A 20,791-nucleotide genomic window follows, 5' to 3' on the forward strand; every position below is an offset into this window, starting at 1 on the left:
TCACGGCTCCTCTCCCTGCCGGCCCCGCTCCCCGCCGGCCCCGCTGCCTCCCGGCCCCGCTCCCTCACGGCCCCTCTCCCTGACGGCCCCGCTCCCTCACGGCTCCTCTCCCTGACCGCTCCTCTCCCTCACGGCTCCTCTCCCTGACGGCTCCTCTCCCTGCCGCCTCCGCTCCCTCACGGCCCCGCTCCCTCACGGCTCCTCTCCCTGCCGGCTCCGCTCCCTCACGGCCCCGCTCCCTGACGGCCCCGCTCCCTCACGGCCCCGCTCCCTCACGGCCCCGGTTCGGGCGGCCGCGGGGCAGGGACGGGGAGGCCCGGCACATACCGGAGCGTCGAACGGCCACGGCCGCGTGTGGCTCTGAGTGAGGGACCGCGGGTGCCACACAGACCGTGTCCTGCCCAGTGAGGTGTCATGACAGATAATGTCCGGTTCCCTGTGCTGGTACTGCAGAAGGTAACCTGCCACGACAGTGTCCTGCCTGGTGCGGTGTCAGAGCGCAGGGACACAGCCCAGACACACAGTGGAGAAAAGGAGACTCGGAGGTGACCTTACCACTCTCTACAACTCCCTGAAGGGTGGCTGTAGACAGCTCGGAGTTGGTCTCTTTCTCCAGGCAGCAACTGACAGAACAAGAGGGCACAGCCTCAGGCTGTGCCAAGGGAAATATAGGTTGGATACTGGGAAAAAAAATTTCATGGAAAGAATAATGAAGTACTGGAATGATCTGCACGGGGAGGTGGTGGAATCACTGTCCCTGGATGTGTTTAAAAAAAGACTGGATGTGGCACTCGGTGCCATAGTCTAGTTGAGGTGGTGGTGTTGTTGAGGGCATGGTTTGGACTCTATGATCTTGGAGGTCTCTTCCATCCTTATCATTCTGTGATTCTGTGCTGGTGGCCTGGCTGGCCATGGCTGGAGTGTAAGGACACGAGCCTGGGCATAGATGAAGCAGTGTCATGGTCCCCTCTGCATCCTGGCAGGAGAAAGTCACCCAAACCACTCCTGATGCACAGCTACTGAGTCCCAGTCCTGAGTGCGTCCAGCCGTGCATGTTCCTTTAGGAATTCAGGGAACTGTAGGATCATTATGGTTGGAAAAGGCCTCTTAAGATCATCCAGTCTAACTGTCATCGCACTCACCAATAAACCATGTCCTCAAGTGCCATAGCCACATGTTTTTTGAACACTTCCAGGGATGATGACTCCACCACTTCCCTGGAAAGCCTGTCCCCATGCTTGACAGGTTGAGGGAGAACAGAAGTCCTGCAAATGTAAAATAAATCTTACTCTTTGACTTTGGAACCAGCCCATTTTGTTTTTCTTTCTAGATGTGACTTTGTACTCGGTATATACTGAATTTCACATAGCAATTGCCAACTATTTCCCAATTACTCAACATTGCTTTGAACATCCTAAGTACATACAATTATTACATTTTCAATTCTATAATATTTTTTGAAAAGCTTGAAGCCAATATTTATGCTGATCCTGTAAAACCCTCTTAGACTGACAGCAACTTTGAGGGCATCACTGAGGGCTTGCAAGCACCAGTTGTTACCTGAGGAGTTTCCTGTTGGAAATCTGTCCCTAATGCAGCACTGTGAGGCACCACAAACTTCCTTCAAGGTTTGCAATATTGTAATGATTTAAGAAACCAATGGAATGGCTGGAACAGTATGATTGAAATTAACATAACACAAGTTAGAGTATAAATTTTCAGTCAGTATCCTGCAGTCTGGGTTTGGGGGCGGCAGGGAAGGTGGGGTACTGATACTTGGAACTGGGGCAGAACTGGGCTGTTTCAGTTTCTTTGTAATGCTCTGCTGCATCAAGGAGGCAAACAGGTACACTGGACACTGGAGCCTGACTACTGCAGAATTCCTTGGCATGCTGCTGTGGCTGCATAGAGCAAGCTGGAATACAGAAGTCTGACTGAAGTTTGAAATTACTATTTTGACTTTTTATACTGGTGAAGTTTTTACTGACTGCTCTGTAACTTGGTTTAGGACAAATTCACAACAAAAAACAGCTTTTCAAACCAAACCATGCAAATGGCAGGAATTACCTATCATCTTTCCATTTGCTTCGCAGACAGATAATGATCTTTATTTTATTTATGTTTTTTTAGGGATTAGTTGATTCGGCTGAGAGCATACAAAGATGATCAGAGTTTCCTATGCAGGATAAGAGGATGTCCCATCCCTTGAAGTATTCAAGGCCAGGCTGGATGGGGCTTGGAGCAACCTGGTCTAGTACAAGGTGCCCCTGCCCATGGCAGGGGGCTGGAACTAGATGAGTGTTATGTTCCCTCCCAACCCAAACCATCATAAGCTTAAAAATCTCTTCAGTACCTCATCACGCAGTTACCAGGCAAAACCAGGTTTTCTGAATCCCTCTATTTAGCCTCTTTAGCAGCAGGTTTTTGCGTAAACGGTGGTTATCATAAAGTTCTCCCTTCCTTGAGTAAAACCACCGGATAAAATTAATCTTAATTAAATTACCACAGAGAGTCAGTGAGCTAGAAATACGGCCCACCCCTGGATGGGGTCCAGCGCCAGGCTGGATGTGGCCTCTAAACAACAGAAAGCTGTCCCTGCCCACGGCACGGCGGTGGAACGAGATGATCTTTAAGGTCCCTCCCAACACTGAACACTGGATGATTCCATCATTCACTCCACGATAAACCGAGAGCCCGCAAAAACAATCAGCAGAGCAGGAGACAGCGCACACGATACACTCCCGTGCCCACTGAACGTGTCGGCGGCACTGCGCCGTGCGGCCCGTCCCCGGGCAGCGGCCGCGCCCCGGAACCAGCTGTCGGGGCCGGGTTGTCACCGGCAATAGTGTCCCCCAGCCGGAGCGCGGCGGCGATGCGGGAGGCGATGCGGGAGGCGATGCGGGAGGCGGGCGGAGGCTGCGGGGACATGGCGGAGCGGGAGCGGCAGGAGCGGCTGCGGGAGGCGGCGGCGCTCGGCGACGCGGAGGAGGTGCGGCGGCTGGTGGAGCTGGGGGTCGGCCTCAACTGCCAGAACGAAGTCAACGGATGGTAAGGGCGCCCCGGCGAGCGCTGGGCTTCTCGGCCGGCTCAGCCCGTGCGGAGCCTGCCGCCGGTTCGCTCCGCACGTGAAAGGCGAGGCCGGCTGAGTTGAGGAGGAAGAGGAAGGTCCATCGGCCTCCGAGTACTCCGCTATGGAGCTGTCCCTATGCCGGAGAGAATAACCGAGGTCACAAACACGCGTCCCCACTGCACCTCCTGCCCCGTGTGCCCCTTCTCCAGGTCGCTGTGCACTTCCTTTGTAGTGTTGGTTTGGATTTTTTTTTTTCCCCAGCCTGAGACGGCGTGGTCTGTCGAACACAAACCTCGGCTTTACGTGCTCCTGCCTAAGCAGAAATATTTATTATCACCTGAAGTTAGAAAATTACTTTCTCTTTCAAGCAGGGAACTTATTCCAACGATATGTACAAACACTTGGGATTTGGCATCTCGTTCAGATCCACCTGAGGACACTAAAGTGAAGGCTGTTCTGTAATAGGCACTTGTACAAGTAACACTGTAGACATAAACACACGCATAATTTTATTGGAAGGAGGATTTTACAGGGAATACTCAGGCATTTTCAGAGACTGTTTTCCGCAGGTTCAATCAGTGTGTATTTACTGTGCTGTTTGGTGCTTAAAATTATAAACTTATAAAAAAAAAAAAGGGGGGGGGGAACAACTTCTTACACACATATAAGAAGTAAGACAAGGGGGAACAGTTTAAAAGAGAGAGACTTAGATTAGATGTAAGGAAACAATTTTTCCCAGTGAGGGTGAGGAGGCCCTGGCACGGGGTGCCCAGAGAAGCTGTGGCTGCTCCTTCCCTGGAAATGTTCAAGGCCAGTTTGGACACACTTGGAGCAACCTGGGATAGTGGAAGGTGTCCCTGCCCCTGGCAGCAGTGGAATGAGATGAACTTTAAGGTCCCTTACAACTTAAACCATCCTAGGATTCTATGACATTATAATTAAAAATAGGAAAAATAAAATTAGGAAAGGAGCAAGACTTATAAAAGTTCAATCAGCAGTTTTGAGAAGCATGAAACATGCTTTTTTTGAGCTTTAAATTGTGATAAATATTAAAGCTTCTAAAAATTGTAACTGATTCACAAGACATTGAATTATCTTAGTGAGATAAAAAGCAAACTGTCATTAGAATGAGTTTGTATCTAAAACTGGAATCGATGAAACAAGTCTTGTAATAAAATTAGTGATTTTAAAAAATAATGATCTGGTAATTTTTAACCATGGCAATAAATGCATCTTCATTGCTGTTTATGTTTGTACAATTAAAATTTTTGCAGTGAGCTGCTCAGTATGTGTGATGCTTAGAGGTGCTGAGCACTTACATTTTGATACGCATCAGGTCCTTGGGTAGATGGTTTCTCTCAGCACAGGCCACGTGGAATGGTCAGGATGAATCCCAAAATGAGGCTGTGCTGTTGAGCCTTACATATCTTCTCTAAAAACCAGACCAGCAAATTTTGTGCTCAATGCAAATACTATCCTGTCTGCCTGACTTTGCAGTCTCTTTCTGTAAAAAAAATCCCACCAAACCAAACTAAACCAAACCACCTGAAGTAGAAAAAACGTTTTGGAGCTGGACTTCCAACTGAAAGTTTTTATCTTCTAAGTTTATTTATCTCTACTTTATTTTAGGTAATTCTTAAAAAAGAAATAAACAAACTTAGAGAAGGGTTGAGCATGTTCATTTTTCTGAAGAATTTCCTTCAGCTGGAGCAGGAGAATTAAAATAAAATATAGAAGCTAGAGAATGGCCAAACACCACTAGAACCTGGGATAGGAAAGAATGGAACTCTACAGCAAGTTACATGTATGAGTCTGTAAGTCTTTAATACACACACTAAATAAGATCTGAACACTAAGCAGCTTTTAGGATGTTTTTTTAATATGTTTCTCTAGACAGCAAGTGCAAATATTTTGAAAATACAAAAAGTGATTAGCTCTATGCATCACTTACAAATTTCAGAAAATTAGTTGTCTGCAGGTCTTAAGCTGAATAATTACTGATGCAGCAAATGGCAACTGGGCAAAGAATGGTTCTTACAAACTGCTTACAGTATTTAAAATGTCATTTACTTGCCAGTAAGTGCAAGTGCTTATGCTGGCAACATTAATCAAAGAGTACATATAGCATCCTATGGAGATCCCAGTAATAGATCCCATGTACACAAGCACAAGTATTCCAAGTACAGCTGATTCTTTAAAAGATTAAAATATCATACACAAACCTGACTTTCATACTTACTTTTCCAGTAGCTTAAAGGCTGTAGCCTGAGAAATTATAAACTGAAAAGATCCTGAACTTTAAAACTACTACTGCAGTAAAGAGCATGGGAGCAAAGAGAAAATGACATTAGCAGGTGCCATTGCAGACTCCCAATCCAGGGTGAATTTCCAAGGAAGTTTGCAGCTCAAACCTATTTTGCTTGTGCATAGAGACTTCTTCTCACAGGCAGCAATATGAGTGTAAAGGAGTCTGCCATACCTCAGGATCTGACACAGCATTCCTGTTTTCCATGTGCAGGACCTGTTTGCACTGGGCCTGCAAGCGGAACCACACGGCAGTTGTGGCTTATCTGCTGCACGCTGGGGCTGACAAGAACATCCTGACGAAGAAAGGGGAGAGGCCAGCCCAGCTAACATCCAAGAGAGAGATCAGGAAGATGTTGGGAGGTAACCTATAGTGATTGTGCCATATGATCATTAAAGACTAGTAAGAGGGTGTTCAAAGCGTGTGTGGCCCAGTCTTTGTTTTGCATGTGAAGACACTGTGTTCGGATTTTAGTATTAGGACTTGCTTTCTAGGGTGTTTACATGGTAAGAAAACAAACTTTAAGTAAAGGGAATTACCAATAAATTCCATACTCAGCTAGCTAAACTTTTTTCTAAACACTGGAAATTTAGAAAAACTGGATTTTGAGGAATGCTATGTGCCAGGTAGATGCAGTTTCCAGTTTTCAGAAGGACAGCAGAGAAGAAATCTCTCGAATTTGTAGGAAGCTCTTGTATGAGCAACACCTAATATTCCTTATGTTCTGTGTTGGATAAATCAAAAATGAGCAGCCCAAATTAAAGGCTCATTAAAGGACATTGGTTGAGCATCTCTGTTGTGTTCTGTAACTGCTGGAACAGAGCAGGTTTTGCTGCTGGAGGCGATAAGTAATTTGAAATGCGGTCGATTAACAACTTCTTGTCTCTCCTTTGTACTCCGTGTCTGGTTTTGTTTTCATTGTTCTCTCCCAGCTGTTGAATGCTGCAGCTCCCCCAGTACTGCATGTTCTCTTCCCTTTATCCTCTGCCTCAATATCAAACAACATACGACCCTTTGTTTTTCGTTGCCTGATACATTATGAAGATGACAGCGTTCTTCCACCAGAGACCATGTTACAATGTGCTGCTACAGATTAAAACAAGCCAAAATAGAAGTATTGCAGTGTTTAGAAGGAATTAGCACCCCAGAATTATTAGAATCAGACTCAGCTTTTATGTTTGTATGGCAACGCCTAAGCATTCTGTTTGTTGTACGAAAAAAGACACGATGCTTCCTGATGCATCTTCTAACCCGTGATGCTTTTAGCACTGCATTCCCTCTGGGGAAAAAAATAGGGGGGAAAAAAAAAAAAGACAAAAGAAAAAAAAACCAACCCCCAGTCAGTCTTGGAGAATATTCTTTGTTTTTTTTTACAGTGGAAGATGAACTCACAGACTTAAAGCAAGATTCAGATCTGCCAATCATCCCCAATTACCTGGCTAACCCACCTTTCCCATATGTTTACAACACCTCAAGTACCAGCATTCCAGACCCTACCCTGAATGGGAATCTCTCACACCTGGAACCACAAGACACCAACTCTCCATCTGCACCTGACTCGGCCAACTACAGACGGGCAGGAGCACCATTGCAGCCCGGGAATGGTGCTCCTGAGGCATCTCCCAACGGGGATGTCCCACCCCTGCCTCGAGGGTCTGCTGGGCCATCACACCCAAATCCTGTCCTCCAGAGAGCTCCTCCTTACCAGGGCTCGGTGTCGTGGGGCAGAAGCCTCTCGCCAGCAGGATCCAACCAGTCCCTGCCCCAGCAGGGGGACAGCTCCTGCATGGGGCCTGTGCCGGCCTTTCAGCCCATTTTCTTCACGGGAGCTTTTCCACTCAGCATGCAAGGTAACACCAGAAATCTCTTCTGTCACCTTGGGCAGTGCAGATTAATCATGTGTTTCCAGAGACTTTCAGATTACCATGCTTAGGCATTCAGGAAACATCTGAAGGGAATGAATTATGCTGATAGCCAGTTTCTGCTGGAACTGTTATTAAAATATTGATGTAAACATTTGCTCTCTCAATTGCTATAAAAGCATACAGACACCAGAGTAATCTAATTTTCTAGATAGCATAGTCCAAGCTGCAAATACAGATCATCAGCAAGCAGCCAGTGGAGAACCTCACATGGCTCAGTCTGCACTGAGCTGTTCTAGGATCTGCCTGTTCTGCAGGAAAAGTTAGCCTACTCAGAGGAGAAAACTTGGAATTCCAGTTACCATTCAGAATTTTGTTCTTCAAGTAAAAGGCATTCTGATACCATGAGGTAGCAATGAGAAGTGAACTGAGAGAAAGAAATAGCAAAAAAAGCAATCTTGGATTGCTCAGGAAATTGATAACCAGTTCAAGCTGCTGTTGAATCAGCTTAAATCAATTAAAGAGTATTCATGCAATGGTTCAGACATGCAGACATATATTGCACTAGATTTGCTATGATTTTTTCATATAATTTAATGAAAATCAATCTCATTAAAACTGTGGTCATACAGTTCCAGGTTTTGCTTTCTGAGGGTTCATGTATTCTTACCAGTGACACAAACAAAGTTAATAGAAGATAGAAATACCTGGAAATTGTTATAGAGACATTGTTTCCAGTTCTTTATACTTATGCATATTAATGTGACTTTTTATTTCTAATAGAACTGGTGCTTAAAGTGAGAATACAAACCCCTAATCTTAGAGAAAATGACTTCATAGAAATTGAACTGGACAGACAAGAACTGACCTACAAGGAGCTGCTCCGAGTGAGTTGCCGTGAGCTGGGTGTGAACCCTGAGCACGTTCAGAAGATCAGAAAACTACCAAATACAATGTTAAGAAAGGTAAGAGCTCTACCTTTTGAAGTGCAGCAACTTATAGAAGAGATTTTTAGGTTACTTTTACTGTTACAAATGAATCATTTGTTGGCTACCTGCATTGGCCCATATAAGGAAAAAAATAATCTGCTCAATTTGCAACACTCAGCACTTGTTTAGGATTTCTTAAGTAAAACAGTTCTCAAATTTATTGATCACCTCCTTTCATAATCATTTGGTGTTGGACCCAGTTAATTCCAGATTTTATGACTCCATTGCAAAATTCAGTACAACACAACACCACTGTGAGCTGGCAACAGCATTTAAAGGGCCTGCAGAGTTCAGCCAAGCTCTGTGAGTTCAGCAAGGCCTGGCTGCAGTCCTTGCACAGAGGTGTTTTCCAGGGTTATTCTGAGTGCAGGACTCTGAATGTAACTGTCCTTCCTTCAGTGACATCTACCCTGCAGCCAACAGCAAAGGGACCTGCTGACCTGTTTTACCAACTAACCACTGACTTTTCTTTCATTCTCAAATCCTTGTAGAGCATTGTTGGCGTCACTCATGGGGCAAATCTGATTAGGAATAGATTAACAGGCTTCACTCTGCTGCATCTTCACTGACTACAGAATGTCTTACTCTGTGTTAGTCAAGAAGTGGAGAAAAAAAAGACATAAGCAATTCTGTCACTTTCCAACTTGGTTATTGTTGAAAGAACTTTTTGTTTTCATCCCTAATCACTTCAGGCTCTCTGGTAGGATTTCAGGACCCCTACTGTTCCCTGAAGTGACACAAACCTGACTCTGTGTACTGCTGTTGCCAGCAGACCACTGCTGCAGGGGCTACCTTGCTGGATTGCCCTGAAGGAAGCCAGCCACATGCATGACCTCCTTGGGTAGATGCAAGCATCAATTCATCAGCTTCCAAGAATTAGCAGGAGGAAAAAAAAAGAGGATTTGGGTGGCATGCAGTAGATCTTGACAAGTGTAATCCTACTAATAACTTGCACTCACTGTCAGTGTTGCATTCCTTCTAAAAATAGACTTAAGGGAATAGCTGAATAAGACCCCAGAGTAAATACAAGGTGCAACAGGGTATTTGCTTTCCAGTTCACTGTAAAGAACTGTCATAGTTATGAATAAATACATACCTTGTGTTAGTATGAGCTTATTATTTTAACTTACCTCTGCAAAATTAACAGACACTATCACCTAACTCCTTATTGTATTTGTTTAAAGGACAAGGATGTTGCAAGGCTACAGGATTTCCAAGAACTGGAGCTTGTTCTAACAGTAAGCGACAAAAACTTACTTTTCAGAGTCTCCACACTTTCTGAACAGAGTGGGTATAACAAGAAGGCATCAGAACTTACGTACTAATTAAGGAATAAAACAAAAGATTTTTATCTTTCGTTTTACAATTACGTTTCAAAAACAGTATCTATAAGGGCTAATGATGTGAAAAAGTCTATTTTGTTAACGGTGAAATAAACTGAAGTGGTTATGCACATTTACAGCTTCTAGTTAATCTTAAGAACAGTGAGTGGTGTAAAAGTAACTCAATACACAGGAAGTATTGGTAGAACTATCTGTAAATGCAACACTTCCTTACAAAAAGATAATGAAATACTGCAGAGTTAGCAGCTCTCAGGGAAAGGCTTACCTTAAGCTGTTCTAGTAATTTGTGTGCTATAAAATAGCAGAGGTAATCAAGCTAAAGAACCTGCCATGAAGCCCATTTAATACTTGTACTGAGTCCATTACCATCAATGTTCTCTTTAAAGATCATTTTTGTTAAGTCCTATTTTACTTAGAGGGAAAAAAACCAGAAGGGTTTACATTTGTGGAAGCACAAAACTATGTCAAGTTTAAACTCTATCAAGTGACTTACTACCTATGATTTCTTAATCCCTGTTTACACTTTTCCCTATTTCTCAGGTTGAAAATAAAAGTGACAGTAATTATCCAAATAATAAATATGCTCTCAACCAAAATCCCTTTTAGTGTTGTCTGTCAATATATACATGAGCAATTGACATGCAATGACATGTGCAATTTAATATATTATTTTTGTTACTGTGTTGACATTTCTTCAATTTCCCTTTTTAAAAGCACAAAAAGTATAATTTTATTTTCTTTTGCCCTCTACATTCCTGAGAAAAGGCGTATCTTGAACCTATAAAGTTACCTGTGTAAAAACAAACTAGCAAAGTACCCAGGGTTTTCTGGGCTAATAGCCAATCCTGATGTTCCTATGCAATGTATTTTCTTTTTCTCACTGTGACTTGTGTTTACCCATGTAGTTTACGGAAAAGAAAATCACAATTACTTAAAATTCAGAATTTGACTACTTTTGCTGTGAAATTCTTGAATAAAGAAATTGAAAAGTATTTAAGAGCTGGATTTTATCTGATTTTTTAAAGATTTTAGTATTTATTTAGTCACTTGAATTTGAGGAAGAGTTCTACTCTGGTAGGCCACGTGCAAAGCAGGTGCTGTGGATTAGATGAATAAACTGAAGTATGAGGTGTAACAGGCAAACAGAAGGTACCAACTAGTCTGAGTTTTCCTGTTTCTTCACCTCCCCCCTTTCCTCCCAGTTTCTTTGGAAACTGCAGTTGCCAAAGGAATTTATCTTTTGTCTTGTCTCACAGTTCAGAGCCTGAGCAGGCTGTGCAGTGTCTGTGTGGCTGCTGGGGCAGTCCTGGGCTGAGTCCCTGTGCCTGGAGCTGGGGACCAAGCACAGCCTTCACCTGTCCTGGGGACTATAAGGGACAGCAGCTGCCTGTGTCACTGCCTGTGTCACCTCCAATCCAGCAGGAACTGTCCCCAGAGCGCCCTGGGCTCACTGCTCTCGGCTGGTGGAAGTGCTTGGAGCACAGGGACTGAGCACACCAGAGGGAGCTCCCAACCTGCCTCAGGAACCAGGCCGGGCTCAGCTGCCAGCACAGATCCCTGCTAACGCCGGATTCTCTCTGTGCCCAGTCACCACGCTGAAGCTCAGGATCCCCAGGTGAATACAAAAGGTTTTCTCACACTGAAAAAGCCTCTTCTACAAAGTGCCAAAGGTCAAACACAGTCCCACTCGTTGGTAATATCTGTTTTTATACCAGATTGCTGGTGGAATATTAAGTTCTCTGTAATGGAATAATCAAATTGTCATTCCTTATGTCACCCTGGCTGCTGCCTTCTCCCCAGCACAGGATGGTTCAGGCATTGGCTGAATCCAGGAGGATTCAGGGTTAACCAGTACAACCCCCAGCTGTTGGTGCAGCAATGTTGCACAGATGCTGATCCCCATCTATGCATTCCCAGGAATATTTTTATACCTTGTGCAGTTTATTCCAGGAAGATACTATTAACACTCCCCAATCCCATCAGAGTATAACCAACACATTCTGTGTGTGATAAATAATTCATTACTTTGTGTTCTGCTACATGAAATGTTAACATCTAATAAATGCTTGTCTGCAAATTTGGGTTTCTATTTAAGAAGTATAATTTGTAAGAATTAATAAATTATTATTTTGTCTTCTCAAATTTTTTCTGCGCTTTCCGTCTGGTAAAACATAGAAACTTTTTTCTTGCTGGGTGGTTTTCTGGAGTGCTTAGTGTAAAACACAAAGTGAAGCAAAAGAGATTCTAGCAGCAAATGCTGTTTGAACACAGGCCTCCATTTATCTGAGGTTATCAATAATAAAACAGATAATTATTTCTGCAAAACAAACCACCCATTATTTCAGGTAACTAAGTGTTGAACAAGATAAACTAAATACACACTTGTCTCAGCATGCACATTCAGCTTAAGTGGAGACATTCTTAGTGACTTCCTACCCAAAGACATAGAGCAAAATTCTAATACTTGTGGTTCAATCGTGTCCATTTGTGCTTCTGTGGGGTCTACTGAACTGGAAAAAACCTATGTAGTTAAAGTTTTATATGAAGCCATTTGTAGGTTTAGCTTTAGATACATGTTGCTTCTTAGGCTGAAGAGGAATTTTTTAATGCTGAAGTTGCCCTGGACAGGGATTCCCAAAGTTCCCAGGACTCCCTTGTCCTGAGGGAAATATTGAAGGGAACAGGTTGGAGTCACTCAGAGATTACACAGCTGAGTCACAGCTTAACTGGACCTGTCTTTTCACTTCAATACCTATGAATCCTTATGCAGAAAACACACAAATCAGGTGTATTTTGTACCATTAATATAATTTACTAATTACAAACCTGAACACAGTACATAATTACACTGTGGTGCATACATTTTCTTGGCAGAATATTTGTCATTCTTTGGGAAAAAGCATGTAATAAAATACTTTATGCATATAGAAAATATTTTAAAATATAAAATTCACTTCCTGGTCCTTACAATTGTAAAATGCTTCCTTCACATATCACAAGTTGAGTCTACTACAAAAACTGTTTTGTAAATTACAGTACATTCACAAGTCACTTTTGTGGCAAGTCACTAACATTAAAAAGGCACCAAACCAAAACCCAAGGGATCTTCTTTTTATGCAAGTCCAGCATCTTTGGCCATACTGTGGAAAATACCCTTTGCTGCTATAAGGTTTGCAGGTGTGTCAAATTCAGCTATGGTCCCGTTGTCTAGAACAAGAACCCTGTACAAAACAAAAGATGATGTTGGGGAAAAAATGTGTCAGAAAATTCCTCAAAAGGAATGTGGTTTGTGTCACAAAGCAAACTTCGTCAATCTTTGCCTTGCTTTTGTTTTTCTCAATTATTTTCACGTGTTAAAACACAACAGATGATAAACATTCTCCCTGAGCTGCTGCCTGACTACAAAAGTTACAGGGCAGTCACTGTCTCCCAGGGGCAAGAAGAGGAAAAAAAGCATCTGGAATTGAAACTATAGTTCCAGAAAGCCAAGGAGATAAAAGCTGATGAAGATTATTAATATATTTTCAAGTAATTAAAATGACATGCTGTTAGGGAAGAAGTTACAGCAGCTGCTGGTTTAACAAGGCTCCATAAGCTTCCAGACAGTGCCTGGAGTGGCCCTGGACCACTGCACAGCTCTGGTTTCTGAATATAGAACCTGTTTTCTATGCCAGCAGAGGCAAAGTCAGGGCTGGAAATTCTGGAATTACGTAGCACATGATTGCTTACACACTGCTGGACAAGAGAACCAGCGTTCATGTCTGGAGACAAACCAGACCCCTTCAAGTGCTGCTTTACATCCCCAGCAAACCCACAAACCTGCCATGCACTACTCAGAGATTTTACCTGGTGTAATCCATGATTGTGTTGAGCCTGTGTGCAATGGTCAACACCGTGCAGTCCACAAACTGTGTCCGAATGGTCATCTGGATGAGGTCATCTGTCTCCAGGTCAATGGCGGCCGTGGCTTCATCCAGGATCAGGATCCTGGTTTTGCGCAGCAGAGCTCTGGCCAGGCACACGAGCTGCCTCTGGCCAACACTGTAAGCACAGAGAGCCTTTCACTGCCCTCAGCCCCCACTGCCCACGGCCACTCGTGCTCAGCAGGTCACTCAGCCGGTGGGTTGCCCAAACACCCCGGAAAGATTTTGCAAGCTGCCTGGTCTGTCAGCCCTGTACTCACACATGCAGGCTGCAGCATGCCAACACTAACGGTGATAGGATCACTTACTGCCAGGCAGAGCCACCAAATGTGCCTTTTATCACTGTGACAAAAGCCAGGGCAGCTAATGAAACCATTTCTGCCCAGGCTTTTCTGATTGGCTATCAGAACACTCACAGTTCTGATAACATTGAGCATATGCAAACTTAGGACAAAAAAATAAAAAAGGAAAATAAAATGTTATGAGGCTGCAAGTCCTTTCTACCATAAAAAAATAAAATATATACATATATCTGAGCAACCCAGTCTTCCTCTCCTGCCACAAACATAGGCCAGACTCGGTCTCTGATCATCTGCAGGATGAGGAAGGAGCTGAACATTCATCACAGACCATCTGGTGACACCAAAGCCTCAGAAGCCAATGAAGCATATCAAAACATGGCATTTTATCATCCCCAGTTATGTCTTCATGGGCCTTCCAAATAGTAATGGAAAATAAACATTGCTAAAGTGTCAGGCAGAGAACTCTTACTCAGCACAGCACTAATGTTATTGTGGCATTTCCCTTCCTACCAAAATGTGTTTAAGGGACTGCCTGTCCCTAATATCCTGTCATCCTAAAACTTCTTTCTGACAAGATGGGATTTGTGCTTGGGAGAAGAATCAGGTCATTAGTGGCAGAGGCAGAAGAAAAGGCAAATATTTGCACATTGATGGCTTTCTTGGAACAGAAACAGGTGGCTGAATCATTTTGGATATGACAGACCAGTGCCAGCCTGAGCTCAGGTGTCACCCCCTGTCACAGCTGAATGGCAGCTCAGTGTTTGTTCTAGCCCAAGCATTCCTTACCTGAGGTTCTCTCCACCCTCTGAGCACTCATAGTCCAGCATGAATGGCTGACTGCTGATGAACCTTTTCAAATGAGACAGTTCAAGTGCTTTCCATATTTCTTCGTCTGAATACTTATTAAACGGATCCAGGTTCATCCTCAGCGTTCCAGAAAACAGAACAGGATCCTGGATATAAAACAAATTTTCATTAGACAAGTGCTTTAGCTGTTTTAAGTATAGATACTATGGGCTGCTGCTTTGAGGTCCATTGCATTGGAAGCAGGCCACCTCCCAATCCTATCCTCTCTGAAAATACATTACATTATCAGGTTCAAGCTCAACTTCCAGCTCTGAAGATGGTTTATCCTAAATCTTGTTTTATCACCCAACTTATAAGGTGGCAGGATGGGACCAGTTAAAGTATAAATAGTTTGTTTTTCTGAAACAATTTTCTGAGTGTAACAAAACATTTTCCTCTTTGGATAAACCATTATTTATGGTTTGTTAAGCTGCTAGAAAACGTTCCTTCATTGTGACACACAGAAACAGTACCTGAGGAATAATTGTTAGCCTTGATCGAAGGTCATGGAGACCAATTTCTGAAATTTTCACACCATCAATCTTAATTTCCCCTTTTACAGCTTCCAGGATCCTGAAGAGGCAGAGTGTCATGGAGGATTTCCCTGCTCCAGTTCTGCCAACAATTCCAATCTACAACAAATTGCAGATTTAAAAACAAAGCACGCAGTAAAGAAGAAAACAACACCCAACAAAAAACCTCCCAAACAACCCTCCAAGATTCCTCTAAGAGGTTCAACTGAAGATTTGAATCTAAGAAAGAAGGTCTCATCCTTCCCTAGAAACCTTGAGTACACTGTAATGTACTTATTGCCATTCCTGTAATCATGTAATTGGAATGATATTCCACATAAATATCACATGTCATAAATATAATGAATAACACAGGCCTAGAGCCATCCTACATAACTCTAGATGATCTGGTACACCCATGGTAGGTCCAGTTACTCAAGGACAAGAAATAAAGGCTCTCTAAGGGCAATTCCTACTTCATGGTAAGCATGTGTATCTCCATGCCGGAGGGATGCTGCCATCCTGTCTGCTTAGAATAAGGGCAATTCTATTTTTTAGCAACAGACTGTTCAGGAAAGGACTTTCCCATGCCAATTACTTTGCCTCCAGCAGGCAGACCTCAGAACTTCCCATCAAAGCATGAAGAAATGAAATCTCCCAGAATGAAACCCATTTCCTGATTAAGGAAAAAAAAGTAATTTCCTTCCATGCCAAAACTTTCACAGGCGAAGTCAAAGAGCAGAGAAAACTGGAATTCCTTCTCCCATCTGCACTGCTTCAGAAAAGCCTTCTTGTCACTGAATTTTTGTCACTTGTGCTGGTGCCTCCTCCGTGGCGTACGGAGCCTGCTGCCAAATGAACTGGAAAGCCCAGAAAGTGCCATGCTATTCACTCTTCTGCTTTCCAGCCAGGAGGATGCTGGCACATGGACAGTACAGGTGTCACTGCTGGCTCCTGTACTGACATAGAGTTCCACTAGACCCTCTCCTCTACTCCACAGTTGTCACTGGAGGCCCAGAGCAAAGCTCTAGCAGACATTCAGCTGGTAACTCACCTTTTCCCCACCATGCACTTGGAGGTTTAGACCCTTCAGCACCAGATCCAGGCCCTTCCTGTACCTCACTGAATAATTCACAAACTCCAGCTCTCCCTTGGATGGCCAGTTTTCTGGGGGACTCTTGCCCTCAATGATCCAGGGAGCCTGAGGAAAACAGAAGTCAGAAATGCCTCACACAGGTTTGAGAAAAAATAATTCAAGCTCAGATAAAAGCATTTTATCTGATAAATAAAATCTCCATGATCAAATAAATTTATAATAATGGGAAAAAAACATGAGGTCCTAAGTATCCATACATTTGTCTTTGTTGTGATGTCAACAGGCAAAAACTGAGCACAGAGGGATGAATCCTCAATGGATATGAATATTTTCCCATCAACTTTAACAGAACACTACCAGTTTTCTGCCAGCTCAAGTTCTGGTTTGTAACACATATCACACAACTTGTCTAGCTAACTTTTTCCTTCCAGGTAAAATATTTGATCTCCAGAACCTTTTACTGCAGCTCCCTCCCATTTCCTAATTCTTACTATGTACACAGGACTAACAAACCAGTGTGTCCAGAGAGCAGCTTTCCTGGCACAGCTCCATCTGCCACTTTCAAAAGTCTTTGGCAGCAAAGGTAAGCGACTGGATGATTTCCTGGATTACCAGTACAGTGTTCCTAGAGATGTTCTCATGGGACCTGAGGACTGATTAGGCTGATTGAAGAGAAGTACTATTGAAAATGTGTGTAAGGCCTGATAATTGTACTGCAGCTCTGCTCATGAGCAGGGCCATGGCACCAGCCATGCAGGTGAGACTGTGCATCAAACAAAGGGACCAATATTCTGATGTGAAACTCATCTCCTGTGCTATAGCCACTCACAGCAGCAGAAAATGAGATGCTAAGCACAGGCTGCATGACAGCAATAACAATTTGGAGCTGTGATAGCATAAATTACAGTTCAGAGCATGACATTTGTTCAGGTTAAATGATAACTCTCAGAGCAGGAACCATCTCTCAAGAGCCTCAAGAAAGACCATGTTAAATGTGTGCATTAGAATTTTCAGCTTGTTTCTGAGCATGCTGGACTCATGGTAGCTTACCTCTGTTTCAGTTTCTGAATACTCTTTTATTCTTTCCACAGCCACAATATTGGTTTCAAGTTCAGAAGTCATTCGGACCATCCAATTCAGTGACAAGGTCACCTTGAGGGAGACAAGGAACAAAATATCACCCACAGAGGAACAACACATGTAATAAAAAACCACACAACCAAAACAAAACTTCAAAACAAACAACCTCCCCCAAACAAGACCAAAGCAACCCCCTCCAAAACAACAATCCCCCCAAAACAAACAAACCCCCAAGGAGAACGGAACACCAAATCCCCTCAAAAAAAGCCACAGAAAAACCTAACCCCAAAAAATCCCAACAACAGCAGACACTGCTATTAGGACATGGATTCACATTAATGTTACAAATGAGATAGTTTAATTTGCATTAAAGTTAATACAGTTACTGGGACAAGAAATATACAGATTATCAAGTGCTTAGGTGAAGAAGCATATGATGATGCTTCTTGCTGATTAAGCACTTGGCCCTCTCAAAAAAACTTGGATGGAAGTCATTCCCCAAATCATGTGTTTCACTGGAAAACTGCTAACAGCAACTTTGCACACTGATGGTATCTAAAATGCTTCTGGCAAGAGTGAGGCCATTAAATCTGCTCAATTCTCCACAGTCTGGGTCAGTACAGTTTGCCTTGTCTAATTATAAATCTTACTGATCTGCCTGTAATTACCTAGACACACCAGTGTGCTGCACAGCAGGACTGATGCTGTTCAAATGGTCGGTTCTTGATATTCTGACACTTCCTGGATCTCCCATGTTCCATTCCTGAGGGTACAGCCTTGATGCTCATTAAGTGCCCTGAGATCCTCCTTCATGTGAGCTTGCTGACGATTTCAGCACTCACTGTGAATCTTTGTTTTCCAAACATCCCACTACTCATTTTAATTATTTCCTTTTTAACTCCAGCTTTAGCAAGCACTTAGATTATTGCTAATATATCCACATCATCTACAAAAATGTAACCCCCCCAATAAAGCTGTAACTCATACCTGCAACGCGTAGGACACTGACAGTCCCACCAGGCCAGCATTCAGGCTGCTCCTACCAAGCACAGCAAAAAGGGCAGCAAAAAGGACAATGCAGTTCCCCACAAACTCAACTCGGATGCCCAGCCACCTGGGAAGAATGCAGGTGTAAACAGAGTGGGAAAAAGTTGCCTGGGATTTTTTAAAAATAATTTTGCAAACAGAGTTATTTGAGCGGAAACAAGAAATGACGTTTTACCTGTTTGACACTATGCCAGGATAATAACACTTCTGATTTTCATCTACCTTCAGATCACTGATGTCCACAAAGGCCTTCACTCTCCTGTAGGCTCTGATGACACTGGCACCTGACAGAGTCTCTGAGAAGTGGGAGTAGATGGGGGATCTGCTCACAGACTCCAGGCGCTTCAGCTGGCGGGAGGTTGCGACATAGAATCGCTGCCATTTTTCACAAGAAATTGAAAGGCTCATGAAATAATTTCACTTTTTAAATTAACAGTGAAGAATTTCTTAGGTTAAGGATTTAAAGGAGATTGCTACTAATGCACTTCAACCCTCTGAAATACTGTCTATAATTAAGAAGAGTATCACGAAAGTTACCTTTACATCATTCCCCAAAAGAGTATTGGTAACTGCAATTTCTGTAGACTGAAAGTTTAATTTATCTATGTCCCTTTAAATTTAGTTAATATAATTTAGCAGAATGAATCTATTTGTAGGAGACTCATTTTCCAAGAAAAAAAATTGTGCATTTGCACCTCCATTATCAGGTCTCTATTTACAGTCTGTAAAATAAGCTTGATTATTGCTCAGAAATCAATAAAATTGGTGCTTTCTATTTTCAACATTTTAATTCCTCACTACCTTGAAAACTTACCAGTATGTCAAACATATCCACACTTTAATACATTAACATGCACTGCAGTGCTGCCTCTAGCAGTAGGCTTGTTTTTTATTACTTAAAAGCTAAAAAAGTTTATGTCTATCTATTTCATGGCCACATCTTGCAGGAAATTTCTTTTTCTGAAAGAAGTTTTGTTTCTATGAACACACAGCTACTTCAGGTATTTCAATTTCTCCCCAAATCAAATGTTGTTTGTCTTAAAAAGAAAAGGAGTGGAATAATTGCAATAGTAGTCACACATTTTTCCAGTTACCTGAACAAAGAAGTAGAGAATTGCCAGTGGGATTATAACCACGGTGAAGAGCGGGGTGCTCGCTATGATAACGATCATGGTGGACAAGGAGGTGAAGAACGTCCCCAGGAACATGAGGATGGTGGGTGGGATGACCTCATCGATGACGTAGATGTCCTTGGAGAAGCGGTTGATGATTCGCCCGATCGGGGTGGTGTCGTAGAAGGACTGTGGGGTGTGGAATTTGTTCTCCAGCAGCGCAGCATGGAGAGTCCGGGCAGCATTGATGCCTCCCATGGCCAGGGTGAAGGAGGAGATCAGAACTAGGAGGCCTGGCAGTGAGGAGCAGGTGTTATCCCGAGATGTCCACAATTCACAGCTCCCTGACCCTTGGCAGCTCCTGTTGTGCTCCAAGCTTGTTTTGCTTCACTTTATTCCCTGCCCACCCTGTCTTCCTATGCACATCAGCAGCATTGCATCCACTGCTGCCTAACGCACAGGAACATCCACAGGATTCACCATTCTGTCACACACAAGTATCTTCTTTCTATTTTCCACAAGCCTCCACAAAGTTCTAATGGTACAACTCCACTCCAACCCTTCATCCCCTTCTGCACTGAAATTTTCATGTTTTCTTTCCAATTTTCCTCTCTCAAGCTTCCACATCACCTGTTCAACCCCCCACCTCCAGGGCTTCACAACAAAGTTTAAAGTGTTGGGCTGAGCTTAGATTGTGAAGCTCCAGGTGACATGAGTTCCCTTGGTCAGGATAGGAGTTGGGGGACAATTTTCATAGAATCACAGAACGGCTTGGGTTGGAAGGAGCCTTTAAGATCATCATTTCAAACCCCATCACCACTATCCCAGGTTGCTCAGAGCTCCATCCAACCTGGCCTTGGACACATCCAGAGATTGGGCAGCTTCTTTGGGCACCCCCGTTCCATGGCCTCACCTCCAGCATAGTGAATAATTTCTTCATAACGTGTAATCTAAACCTACCATCCTTTTGGACCACTAGCAACTGGTGCTACAGCTTTCTGACCTAATATCTCACTCCTAAACATTTGGGCATGATGATTTTACTTGCCCTCACCTTGCAAGAGGCCCAGGGCAGCATAGACCCCAATTCTCATGGCTGTGTTCTGTTGAGTCCCATTTATTACCGGCTCGTTGGTCCAGTCACTGAGCCACACGTTGGCCCCGATGGCAGCAGCATTTTGACAGCAATACAGGAAACAGATCACCAAAGAAATGACAGGGCCGACAGCCTTCATGTACTGCCAGAACACCGTGAGCTTTACCTGCAAAATCACACAACAAAGCTGGTTTGCACAACTCACTCA

At 43.4% G+C, this 20,791-nt stretch overlaps 2 protein-coding genes across 2 annotated transcripts in view; one reads left to right on the forward strand and one right to left on the reverse strand.

Annotated features, from left to right (window-relative positions):
* The first annotated feature begins 2,765 nt into the window (after positions 1-2,765).
* Positions 2,766-10,561, forward strand: ANKRD40 (ankyrin repeat domain 40). The gene is made up of 5 exons (XM_066331909.1): positions 2,766-3,048; positions 5,589-5,737; positions 6,752-7,225; positions 8,021-8,202; positions 9,411-10,561. Exons 1-5 carry the CDS (start codon positions 2,873-2,875, stop codon positions 9,549-9,551), a joined length of 1,122 nt encoding a protein of 373 aa, XP_066188006.1. The 5' UTR covers positions 2,766-2,872; the 3' UTR covers positions 9,552-10,561.
* Positions 10,562-12,358: 1,797 nt separating this feature from the next.
* ABCC3 (ATP binding cassette subfamily C member 3) overlaps positions 12,359-20,791 on the reverse strand; it is a 47,682-nt gene continuing 39,249 nt past the window's right edge. Inside the window, exons 22-31 of the mRNA XM_066332437.1 lie at positions 20,542-20,749; positions 19,470-19,780; positions 18,551-18,750; positions 18,316-18,442; positions 17,299-17,400; positions 16,207-16,353; positions 15,114-15,272; positions 14,581-14,747; positions 13,416-13,610; positions 12,359-12,790 (exon numbers count right to left, since the gene is read on the reverse strand). Coding sequence (XP_066188534.1) covers positions 12,682-12,790; positions 13,416-13,610; positions 14,581-14,747; positions 15,114-15,272; positions 16,207-16,353; positions 17,299-17,400; positions 18,316-18,442; positions 18,551-18,750; positions 19,470-19,780; positions 20,542-20,749 — 1,725 coding nt within the window. The 3' untranslated portion in view covers positions 12,359-12,681. The remainder of the gene's footprint in view (positions 12,791-13,415; positions 13,611-14,580; positions 14,748-15,113; positions 15,273-16,206; positions 16,354-17,298; positions 17,401-18,315; positions 18,443-18,550; positions 18,751-19,469; positions 19,781-20,541; positions 20,750-20,791) is intronic.

Source organism: Sylvia atricapilla, chromosome 18, assembly GCF_009819655.1.
Source record: "Sylvia atricapilla isolate bSylAtr1 chromosome 18, bSylAtr1.pri, whole genome shotgun sequence".
NCBI classification, from domain to species: Eukaryota; Metazoa; Chordata; class Aves; order Passeriformes; family Sylviidae; genus Sylvia; species Sylvia atricapilla.